This window comes from Mus caroli, chromosome X, assembly GCF_900094665.2.
Source record: "Mus caroli chromosome X, CAROLI_EIJ_v1.1, whole genome shotgun sequence".
Classification (NCBI taxonomy): Eukaryota; Metazoa; Chordata; class Mammalia; order Rodentia; family Muridae; genus Mus; species Mus caroli.
Genome location: NC_034589.1, coordinates 79,881,450 through 79,894,363, shown reverse-complemented (window position 1 = coordinate 79,894,363; position 12,914 = coordinate 79,881,450). Strand labels below are relative to the sequence as shown.

At 34.6% G+C, this 12,914-nt stretch overlaps 1 protein-coding gene across 4 annotated transcripts in view; it reads right to left on the bottom strand.

Moving 5' to 3' along the window:
• Dmd (dystrophin) overlaps window positions 1-12,914 on the bottom strand; it is a 2,293,239-nt gene that overhangs the window by 382,660 nt on the left and 1,897,665 nt on the right. For all 4 annotated transcript variants that reach the window (XM_029473189.1, XM_021152893.1, XM_029473188.1 and 1 more), the window contains exons 58-59: window positions 12,223-12,343; window positions 11,336-11,604 (exon numbers count right to left, since the gene is read on the bottom strand). In XM_029473189.1, the coding sequence (XP_029329049.1) occupies window positions 11,336-11,604; window positions 12,223-12,343 (390 nt within the window). The remainder of the gene's footprint in view (window positions 1-11,335; window positions 11,605-12,222; window positions 12,344-12,914) is intronic.

The following is a 12,914-nucleotide window of genomic DNA, read 5'->3' as shown; positions in this document are numbered from 1 at the left end:
TAGCTACCCCAGTGCTGGTCAGACCGGAAGAGGCTTGTGGCCCTACTCAGGCCGGATTTCTGCCTCCCCAACCAAAGCAGTCTCAGGTCCCGCGCGATTGGACTGGAGCAGAAGCTGTGTTCCACTCACCAGAAGTCTCAAAATCCTGTGGCGGTATTCATATATTTTTAAAGAAAAAAATTTATCAAATATACTTATTAAAATAGTAGAACATACTCAACTAAAATCTGTTATACTTAAATATTAATACATTTCCTTGTTATCTTCTTCCAAGTATGAATATGATTATTGTCTTCAAAAATATTTCCATAAGATGCTGTGTTGTATGTGAAAGAGACTATGATTTGTTTGAAAAATATATGAAATCTTAAAAAAAAAAATTTTCTTTAAGAATCCATCAGGTTTTGTGTCATTTAGGTGAAACTTCTTTAAGCCTGGTCATACATACTAAGCTTACAGAAACATGTCAGTTGAGTCACTCAAGCAGCCATAGAGATGCCTTCCTTTGACCTTTAAAACAAAATATCAAGGGCATTCCAAAGGCCTGTAAACTAACAAGAACAAAAGACTATATGTTGATGTGTTCTCTCTCATGTTTCCCAACTATCAAGTTGATAATTTCTTTTTTGCTTCAATTATTATTTTTACATGCACAAATACACACACATGCACACACACACACACACACATCCTGCTGAATCAATTTTGGTGTTTTATGTGTGTATGGTTTCAGAGCTGACCGCTCAGCAATGAACAACCCGCAAGAGGACTCATGCCTGGGAGGCTAATTCTCTTACTCTTTGTCTAGGGAATGGGATCCCATACATTATTAGCCCACATTCCTTTCATTTTACTGTATATTGGATGAGTAGAAAACACCACATAACTCTTATGATAATTCTAGTATTGTGTGTTTGTAGGTCAAAATAATTCCTTCTCTTACTAGAAATATGTGAATCTCAATAGCCAAGAGGCAAACTATGGGAGAGGCAGGTACATGTCATCCAACTAGCCTTCTTGAGTACAGACAGAGAAAAGACTTAAATGGCAACTGAATGAAAATTACTTAATTATATTTGGTATGTTTTAGTTTAATAGCAATGTATAATTTCAAATTGGGTTAAATTGCTTCAAGGTAGGAAAATAAATAAATAAAAGCAAATGAGAGGTAGTTTGACATTGCTTCTAAAAACCACATCAGCATATTGCTAATGGCCCTTATTTAGTTTTGTTTCAATTTAATCACTTTTTAATAAATTGCCTTTAAATTAAATTCCTTCTGTTCACTAATTTGCTCATGTCACATTAAGATCATGATGATAAAATTTGAATTTTTGATAGGTAAAATTATAAATGAGTTTACTGAATCTATAATGATACAGAATTGTAGAGAAGAAAAATTATGAAAACAATCATGTCTTAAACAGGACTTGCAGGCTCTAAATACAACAAAGAAAATATATTCCCCATGACAATCAATTATTTAAAAGAAAATAGAAATCTAATTTTTCAGTGTTCCAGAATCATTCTGATTAAGAGAGTTTGACAGTTTGGGACTGAAAATACTGTGGAAACTTAATAAATAATAAAGTTTACAAGCAAAAAGCCTAACAATAATATGTGGATCAATTTTTAAAAACAATAAAAAAAATCAGTGCTTCTTTAAATGTTTTACTGTTGATAATTCAACTAATTCAGTTATTGAATGAGCATCTTACTTGGTTATACCCTATTTCAATTGTATTGATAATAACTCAAATTCCTTTGATGTAGAAGCCTTCATTCTTTAAAATGTCAGAACAACAGAGAATTTTGTTTTTAATATTTCTCACTTAACCTTAAAACAAATTTAAAGACTTAAAAATCATATTTATCCCATAAACCACTCACCTATGCAATAATTCCTAAGACTGCAATTGGTATCTAATATGGTTTACTGTTGCACTGCTTTTGGAAAAAAATCCTTTTTGTCAATCACTACAGTTATGATTCCTTCTTACCCCTCACAGTGGGTATTTATTTTCTCCCTATGTGTATGTTTAGTTTTATATGTAAATATGTACTGTCCATTCTGAATATAGTACCTCAGTAAGTTGACAATGTAAGTTTATCATGAATAAAACTCCTGGGAAAGCTATCAGCTATTCATATCTAACAAGCAGGTCTTATTGAGAGACTGTTGAATAGTGTCAACTGCTCTGAATGCCCTAGATTTCAGAAACTATAACATACTTGCTTTCAGTCAGTATTTTGGCAGAAAATGAAGTACAGAATTTATTGTTGTCATTGACAATGTATTAGACAGTTATAAAAATAAAAAATTATGGGATTGTATATTTTAACTTCAATGTGAGTCAGTACTAAAAAGATTAATTATATCATAGGTAAATTGAAGTAACCCTAAAATTATTCATACTGATATCATTAAAATACCAATAAGAAAGTTGGCATAAATAACTGTGAGTACATTTCACAAAAAGATTGAGAGATGCATAGATCATCATTTATTTCAAGGTTCATGAGTGAAATGACTATTTCTACCCATACTATATCAATTATTCCAATAGGACATATGTCTGTACTGATACTTAAGTTAAATGTTCTAAGTAATGGTGAATAAGAAAACTAACAAATGACATTACTTATGACTATCAACACATTGTTAAAATTGTTCAATAAAATTGTTTTGTGTAAAAAATATTTCTGTAACTTTTTTATTATAAGAAATGCAAAAGAACTAATTTTAGCAATGTTTGTAAACAGTGGAAGAAACATCTCTATATTATTTAAAACATAATGAAAATTCAGGAGATTCTTTAGTTAAAACTCACTACAAGTAAGTTTATGTGTAGTACTGTTATTAAGCAGTGGTTCTCAAAATATGTGTCCAGATGAGTGTCACTATCACCTAGGAAGGGGTTAGAAAGGGAGAATCCGTGCCTGCTGTATACCTCTGGAGCCAGAAATTTTAGAGAAGTGGGTCTCCTATTTATGTTGCTACTATCATTACAAATGATTCCATTGCATACAATAATAACGAGAACCACTGCTTTAGAATGTTCATGGCATTCTTAATGAGAAACTGTAGACATGATTTCCCAGATATTTATAGATTCTGTAACTATGAAATCCTATTCACTTTGATGTCATTTTCTTACAAATAATTATCACATTATTAGTTGTCATTAATTCTTACATCCTACTACTGTATCAGATAGGTAGCTGAATATGGGGCAGAGAGAGGGTGACATTTCCATAAAAGGGACATTTTTACTACTTGTAAAGAATTTTTGCATCATATAATAAACCCATTATTCAAAAACCCACATTGAAAGACAGAAACTGAGCACATTACTAGGCCACACCACTTGGACACTTGATCTGACGTGGGCAACCCAAAGATACTCTGATGCTTGACTACTAATGTGTCATTGATGCCTGATTTCTCAAAGGCAGGAACTACTGCTGATGGCAGTTCCATAAGCTAGGAAATAACCATTTAGAGCATAATCTACTACTTATGGTGGATCATGATCAACAGTTTGTTGATAACAGAACCTACATGCCAACTGTGTATATCTCCTTCCAATTTTCCCCTCACTGGCACACACTGTTAGCTGAAAACACCACAAGTAGGAGAGATACTGTGAAAAATGCTCCAAAGAAGGGTTTGTGCTACCTCAGAGGTAGCTGATACATTTTTATCAATGCACATTCAGTGGTACAATCAGTGACTGGCTTGGGTACAAAGTGGTGATTCTGTCTCAGTCAGCTCCTGGGTAGATCCTCTCAGAGGACAGCCATGCTAGACTCCTTTCTGCAAGCACAACATAACATCATTAATAGTGTGAGGGACTGGTGTCTGCCTATGGGATGGGTCTTTAAATGGGCTGGTCACTGTTTGGCCATTCCTTCAGTCTCTGCTCCATCTTTGTCCCTGCATTGCTTTTAGACAGGACCAATTTCCAGTCCAGTTTTGTAGTTGGGTTGGTATCACTATACCTCCACTGGGACTGAAACAGAGGCAGATACCCACAGACAAACATTGGATGGAGGTTGGAGACCCCTGTGGAAAAGTTAAGGGAAGGTTTGAAGGAATTGAAAGGGATGGAAACCCCACAGGAAGACCAACAGCATCAAATTATTTGGATCTGGACCCCTGGGAGCTCCTAGATACTGAGCCACTAACCCAAGAGCATACATAGGCTGGTCTGAGGCCCTCAGCACATATACAGTAGGGAGCTACCATGTCTGATCTCAATGGGAGAGGATGTATCTAATCCTTCAGGGACTTGATGCATTAGGTTGGAGGATATGAGGGGGGATGGGCTATCCTCTCAGAGGTGAAGCAGAGACTTAAGGAACTCTGCGAGGGTGGGCAGCATTTGGGATGAAAACAAAAAAGAGGCGATTCTGCTTTGTGACTTGTAGCGCTCTCTCTCTCTCTCTCTCTCTCTCTCTCTCTCTCTCTCTCTCTCTCTCTCTCTCTCTCTCTTTCTCTCTCTGACTAGGACATAGAGCCAGGTGTTGTCTGAGATCTCACATTTGATTGAAACTTTCTTCCCATCGGTTATGCATCCCCTAAGTCCCATATAGGCGTCACCAGAAAGGAGACCCTCTATACATCTTGTGTTCCTTGACCTCATCTCCAGGGACCTGCTTCTGGGGAACTTAGAATAGAAAGTTCAGGTTATTAAGGGACTGTTAATAAAAGCCCTAAAGAATACATATTCAAAATTACAGAGTCATGAAAATTTTGCATTATAATTACCACGTGAAAGAGTAAAAGATAAATCTGAAGTGATAATAATAGCCAACTCTTTGTGCATTTGCAGCAAGTGAATGAAGCTGGTGGGAAGAAACGATTTCTCCATAAATGATGTAATCCTTCAGTTTGAGTTTTCAAAGGATGCTTTCGTATTTATAGGTGAATGCACTTAAGATTTGGGAATAACAGCTTCTTCACATTAAAAAATATGACAAACATTTCCTAAGTGAAGACCTTGAAACTAACATGATCTTTAAAAAATAATGCAGGAACCACTAAAGACACTTCATGGTCATAACAAAAGGAAGTAAGTGGGTGGAAGAAGGAAGTATTAGGTTGTGCCTTAAATGTTGGGGAACTGAAATAGAAATGTATTAGAAGCAGTCCTTTTGAAAGATGTCTTTAATAGGAAAACCTACTGTAAATGTTATTATAGTATGAAGAATATCTTATTATGAAAGAAAATATATTTTCTTAGGCACCATTAAAACAAGACAGTTTTATTAGTTTATAGCTACATATATTCTAATGATACCCATAAAACAGGTTTACCAAAAACAAATGACTCAATTCTATGAGTAACTTAGTAAATAGAAGGTGGTAAAAGGCCTAATAATTTGAAATTTGAAAATTGTTCTGGAACACGGAAAGGAGAAAACAGAAGCCCACTACTTACGCTCTTTGTTTTAATATAATTTCTTGTTTGATTTATGATAATAAAATAACATGATTATAGCACAAAATGTGTTACCATTTTGGTAGATAACAATGAGAATTAGAAATGTATAATGGTTGGGTGATTATACTTTCAACGGAAATATGAATTTTAGTAAAATAAATAACACCCTTTATAACCTCTGTTAGTTAATATACTATAGTATATGTACCTATATTTACAAGCTAACAAAAATTCTTGTTTCTTTAGCTTGAGGCCAAATAATATTCTCAGATAAGCTGAGATGCTACTAATACAATCTTCAATATAATTTTCCTTAGGAAATAAATTAGTCATATTCTCTAATGAAGGAAGATTTCTCTTGGTATAGGTTTTAACCACAATATAAATGTTATGAATGAATTATGTTGTAAATCCTTTAATTCAGAATGCATTAGTTAAGTATTTCTGAATATTGTATTATCTAAGATGCTTGAGGATTTGTAATTATCAACCACATACAAAGCTTCTGGAATAAATCCTCAGTAAACAGGATTGGCATACTAAAGGATCAGATTTTCATATGCTGTTTTCAAATAAGAAAGATTGTATTCTTTGGAGAAATCTTTATTATTGAATTAAACATATCTTCAGTTGAATAATATCAGATGAGCCTATTAGCAGAATATTTTGATAATCCATGTTCTTTTAAATATCCCATGACCAGAAGAGTAGCTGTACAGTGTTAATTGAATGCAATAAGAATGGCAACCAATTCTAGCTCCTTCTTTTATCACAGTCCATCAGAAGGACACAAAGAAATCCAAATTAAAATAAATTCAATAAGCAAAGAACATGTTCCTTTTCCAACTGTTGTAAATCCCTTTTTTCTTGTTAAGCAAGGGTTACTCAGTAATTATTTTCTTTATGAAAGTAAAAGCAGAAGGATGTTTCGCCTATTAAATCAATGTCTTTATGCTTATGAAGTTGAAGGCACCACAAAACAGTCAAAGAAGAAAATGTCATCAACTCATTTTCTCCCACCCACTGTTTTAAATTGTTTGCTTAGTACCAACGTATCCTACATTTATATAAGTTGTTTATGAAGAGCCAAATTAATAGTCTTTGCAATTGTTTCTGCTGGAGTTTGGAAAGCTGACAAATGAATTAGTACAAAATGGCAATTCTACATGAATTAGCTTTTAAGTCTCCCTAAGAGGTTGATGCAGAACTTAATAAGAGACTTATTAGGAGAAGTAGGACAACTTAATTCAGATTGATTATAGACTTTGGTGAAGACAGCTGGGGTTCAAATGAAACTGAAAAAGGACTTATATGCACTTCAAAGTATGCTAAACAGATGTCTGAAACAATTACTCTGCTCAGCCTTTTCAGAAGTTTCAAAGACAAGATGGGAATAGCATGGTAAACGAAGGTTCTATTTGCCCAAGTTGAGGCAGAGACTTTAAAAACACACATACACAGTGCTATCTAAACTCAGATGCTTTGAGTAAAGAAACACATTTGACATTGTTGTTCTAAGTAATTTGCTTTTAGCTTTACAAACAAAGCAGGAAGTGAGAGGGGCAACATGGGAACAAGTAATAAGCTCTCCTAGCAACACTAACTTACAATTAATTTCACATTGAACAAATAATTTGGTAGGCATTTTTTAGATGAGTAATTTGTACTTTACTTTATAAGCTCAAATAAAGCCAGCACTGACCTTTCCATTGGTATACTTTTAAAGTGTACAGTGAGCCTGTATTATATGCCTTTTAATAGAAATTTTCTCAGACATTAAAGGCCAAATTATGTGCTTTTTAACAATACCAGTATGTGCTTTGTATTGATGTAAGAAGCATTGGTTCCATATTTAATCTAGTTTTATGAAGGATTATTTATTTTGTTTATTTTTCCTTTTTGATCAAAGGCTCAATATATAATTTTGTTTACCATAATAAGAGCAAGAACAACAAAAGCCTACCTAAAGTATTTTTATTTTTTTGCTTGAAGTTCATAGAACTGAGCAGCCTATCGATAAAATTTCCCACACTATTCTAGGCAGTAAATCTTTACTTCATTTCAAAGATAACATTTGGAAACCAGTAAGGTAACTATATATAAAGTTCCTGCTGCACAAATATGAGAACCTGAGTTTGGATCCTTTGCATCCACATAAAAGCTGGCCATAGCAATCAATGCATGCCTATAACCCTGTGAGATGTAGTCTGGTAGAGGCTAGGAACTGGCTGGCCATCTATTCTAGCCAATTGACCAGGTTCAGGTTCAAGTTCTGTCTCAAGGCAAGATAAGACAGAACAAGAGAAAAAAACACAAAACATGCACAAAAACAATATAGAAAAGTGATTGAGAAATATATTCCAAAATCAACTCTGACATTAATATAGGCAAGTACGAGTCAGTATACTTGTGCACTTATGTCCACATATGATGCTTGATGCTTAGAAAACTTATATAGTTTATGTCACTATTAAGGCTTGTCTTGTTTGTAGGAATTCCTTCTACCCATACTATAATTGTGCAAGAAAGCATGATTTTCATAAACTTCCATGATAGGATATAATGTTTTTTAAGTCAATGATAAATATAAACAAAAAGATCCATTTGATCTTGCAAACTTTATATGCCCCAGTACAGGGGAATACCAGGGCCAAGAAGTGGGAGTGGGTGGGTAGGGGAGCAGGGCGTGGGGAGGGTATAGGGGACTTTGGGGATAGCATTTAAAATGTAAATGAAGAAAATATCTAATAAAAATTTGAAAAAAGAAGCAAATAACAGTAAAGGAAGGTAGAATTATATGAAGATGGTTACATGATTTCTGCTTATCAAAGCAAAAATGAAATTCTAATACATCCCATCACAGTTCACATTATTTGTTGAGAGGAAATATACTTTGTTTTCTTAATGAAAAATTCTGGGATAGAATTTCTCTGACACATTTCTCCAAGAAAGTAAGCCACAAGTACTCAGTTTGGAAGTTCTAGGAAGATGCAATTTTTAGTTTTCTTCTTTAAATTCTTAATATTTATGTTGAATATCAATACCAATGGTATAATGGCTTCAATATACTCTCTAATCCACTTCATATACCATGAAATCATACTCAGTTAAAATGTCAAGAAGTAATAAAAAGTATCACATTAAACGTGTTTTATAGGGAAACCTCACAGAAGCTCTGCCTTTGACTTCTCCAGTAACATTAGAAGTTTGTATAAGCAAAAGCAAAATGTATACAAATAGATAACAAATTCTGAAATGTTAAGATAAAGGCCTGGAAGCTTAATTGGGGGTAGACACGATGGTGTGTTTAAAGTTATGGCTGAATGTGTGTATTGGTTGCATATATTAGTGTCTCAGTTCAAACTCCACCAGGAAGGGGAAAAAAAAGCAAACAGTAAAATCAAGTAAACTAAGGGCAAGAAGGATGTACCATTTTTCTACGTGGAGAAACAATGGTTGATTAAAGCAAGAAAACTCAAATGATCCCCAACCATTTTCACTTTGAGATTGTTCATAGAGCTTGAGTTCAAAATTATTAGATCAATCCCAGCTACTTGAAAAAAGAAGCAGGAGGATCACTTAAGCTCCAGAGTTCAAGGGCAGCCTGGATAAATATAGGGAGACTCTGTATAAATCAGCCAAAGAACCAACTAATACACAATCAACAAATCAGTCTCATCAATCTCTCTACATACTTATCTTCTTCCTCCACATCTCCTTCAATCTCTCTTTCTTTTCACTTTTTACGAGGCTGATGCTGTAGCCCAGCACATACAAAACATTAGGGTAAATATTTCCTTCAGCTATACTACTTTCTGAAAGTCTTTACATGTTCCTCTTGCATATCTATGCAGGTGACCTAGTGATTCAGTTATTTTATTTCCATTTACAAGAAAATAAAATACCTATGGAGTCCAGTAACTGTTTATGTTATTCCTGTAAAGTGAGTAGTCACAGCTGTATCCACCCGCCCGTGGTGTCGCATGCCTTTAATCCCGGCACTCAGGAGGCAGTGGTAGGTGGATTTCTGAGTTTGAAGCCAGCCTGGTCTACATAGTGAGTTCCAGGACAGCCAGGGCTATATAGAGAAACCCTGTCTCGAACCCCCCCCATTCCCCAAAAATGCTTAGCAAGCAACAGTAATTATGGAATTTGAAAGCAGAAAGGCATTTGAAAAGTAACTTTTATTCTAGTGTGTATTCTTATGGAGCTTTATTTGTGATACCAGGATTCTCTTAATGACTCACATAGCCTATAGGAACATGGTATTTATTCATCTTCATTTATAATATTTACCACCATGAAGATGATTGGCTAGCATTTCCATACAGTTTAGGAGTTATCCATCTTCCAATAATCAAAGGGCACATTAGCTAATGAAATACTACTATCAGAAAAATCCATCAGAAGCATGTATTTGTAGTGACCAAAGTAACAACTTTTAAAAAACTAATGGAGCTATAAAACCTAAAAGGAGAAATGGAGAATGGAGGACAGTTTTCTGAAAGCATCCTTAGGGATCTGAGATGGCATGTGTATATTAAATGGTCTTCAAAGTAGCTAGCTGACTTGGCCACTACTTGAGAATCCTCTACAGCACGAGGAACACAAAGGCTAATACTGGTAAGTTAAATATAACACGGAAATGGTGGCTTTAAAGATGCTTCTACGTTTAATAATCAATTTTAATTAATAAATTTAATTTGGTAGACTATCACTACCAAAGCTTTGGGGTATCAGATTTGGTGTCAATAAAAGAAACTCCCTAGGTAGAAGTTGAGAGCATTGTAGATGTTTATGGAAGACTACATAAATAAATTATATGTGCTTTGGGCTTTGAAGGTTCAGTAAGAATTGATCAGACATACAAAGTATGATCATTCAGATGGATGGAAAATAAATGGCAGGCAGTTATGAGAAAATATGAACCATTGGTGTTAGCATAGGATAAAGATGCTGGCTTGTCTGCATGTGAGTCATTAAAACAGAGTAGTAAAGCCAGGGATAGGGAGAAGAGAGATAGCTATCCTAACTAGATAGACTTCGTTATATCTTGTAAGGAGTTTTATCTTAAAATGGGAAAAGTCAGGATGATGCAGAAATGTAGATAATAGAATTATTAATTCATTTATTCAATATTTAAAGGCAGTGTCGATAATATGCCACACACATTGACTGGTTAATGGATGTGAGTAGGTCATCTATATAAGTAAAAATTAATAGGAATCTTTAAAATGACAGTGGTTGAAAAGGGGGAATGGCATACAAAACATGAAAATGTAAAAGGACATAATGCTGACTGTAAAGCTACTACAAGTAATTCCCTTCAATTAGCAAAAGTCCTGGAGAATGCACTGTTTTGTTTCAGATTAGCTGTATTATTACTAAGAATAAAGTTGCAAATTGGGCAAGTATATTTTTATTCTGTTCTAATAGTAAGTGCACACACACACACACACACACACACACACACACACACACACACCAATCAGAAATTCCATAAAAAACAACAAACCAATCCTGTAAAACCTATCTATTTATGATAAATTAATTTCCTAATGGCAAAAATCAAAATTACTTTTCATGTAACTTTTTAATATTTCATCTTATGGGCCTGAGGTACTACCTACCACGCTAATGAGACTCCTTAATATTTCATTTTTTTTAATCACTGGAGAAAGACAAATGATTACATCACTGACTTTTCTTGGAGGAAACCCTGGGTGAAAGATTTTCAAATGAGGCAAAAAAAAAAAAAAAAGGCTTTCTTTCTAAGGCTTATAGGCCCTATAATTTAACTTTGTGTGATGATAACACTGAGCACACATAGATGAGTACTCTTTTGGGATCTCTCAAAGTATTGTGGAACAAAACAAAGCACACAGTACCTTGACTTTTTCAAGGTGATCTTGCAGAGAGTCAATGAGGAGATCCCCCACTGGCTGCCAGGATCCCTTGATCACCTCAGCTTGGCGCAACTTGAGGTCCAGTTCATCGGCAGCTTCCTGAAGTTCCTGGAGTCTTTCAAGAGCTTCATCTATTTTTCTCTGCCAATCAGCTGAGTGCAGGTTCAATTTGTCCCATTCAGCATTGACCTCTTCAGCCTGCTTTCGTAGGAGCCGAGTGACATTCTGAGCTCTTTCTTCAGGAGGCAGTTCTAAATTGGCAATATGACAAGGTTTAAGGCCACATCCATTTTTGTTAAAAAAAAAAAAAAAAAAACATGGTTGAAAAGGTCAGACCAGAAGAAAGGAAAGGAATATAGATTAACAAGAGGCCAACTTACTGATTAATGGTTCTTTTACACTTTGGCATAAATTTTGATATAGTCAAGCCCAGCTAAACTGTCTGTCTTCCTTAGTGAATCTGTTCTACTTTCTGTCAATCAGGTAAATCAAGATTCATTTAAGCTTTCAGAGAGAAAAATGTTAGCATGTGCTGAACAGTTCCAATTTATTTCAGTCAGCTTAAACGGAAAATTAGCTTGCAGTCTTTGTAACAATAGAGTTTCTTATCACAGATAAGCTCTTTTGCTTATGATTTTCTAAATATTCAAATACCTGATCATTGATTGCATTATTTATGACTGAAAACAGAATTGTGCATGGTGGTTTGTGATTCTCTATTCTTTTTCAACACCTACATTTAATTTGAATTGATTCTGTTTAACCCTGAAGTGTGAGTGCTATACAGACTCTGGCAGCAAGCATGGATGGCTGTGCTCTCATCACTGAGCCTTCTATCAATATGTTATTACAGTTCCACATTCAATTACCTCTGGGCTCCTGGTAGAGTTTCTCTAGTCCTTCCAAAGGCTGCTCTGTCAGAAATATTCTCACAGTCTCCAGAGTACTCATGATTACAGGTTCTTTAGTTTTCAATTCCCTCTTGAAGGCCTGTGAAATGAGATGAAAAGAAATGCTTATTTGGCTTGTGGAATGCTCCTCAAAATTAATCCTGGGTGCTCAGCACTTGTTTATGTAACTCCCCAGTCAATTTCTCTCTCCTTTATTTATAAACTGGAAGTCATAAAATGATAAGAAAGGCTACCGGGGTCTCAATGTTAATGAGCACACCACAGGGTTTGCAAATTTTGTCTGGGGAAAGCCAGGGAGCTTTCAAGACAGGTGGTGTCTTAATATTAAGATAAGTTCATTTTGTTTATATGACCTGAGTAGAAGATATACAGATAAAAATCACAAAGGATATATTGTAAAATTCTACCCTGGTTAATGAAGATTTAAAAATTCCCCAAATAATGACTTCTAGTACACACTGGAAAATATTCACTGCTATGTGGAAAAATTTAGACCTTATTGAAATATACAACAAATTCAACTGATAATTCTGTCAAAATGTTTGATGTTGAGTAAACTAGTGTTGTCAAATTTATCTGTTGAAAATGATCAGTATTTTTTCTTTTTTTTAATTAGGTATTTTCCTCATTTATATTTCCAATGCTATCCC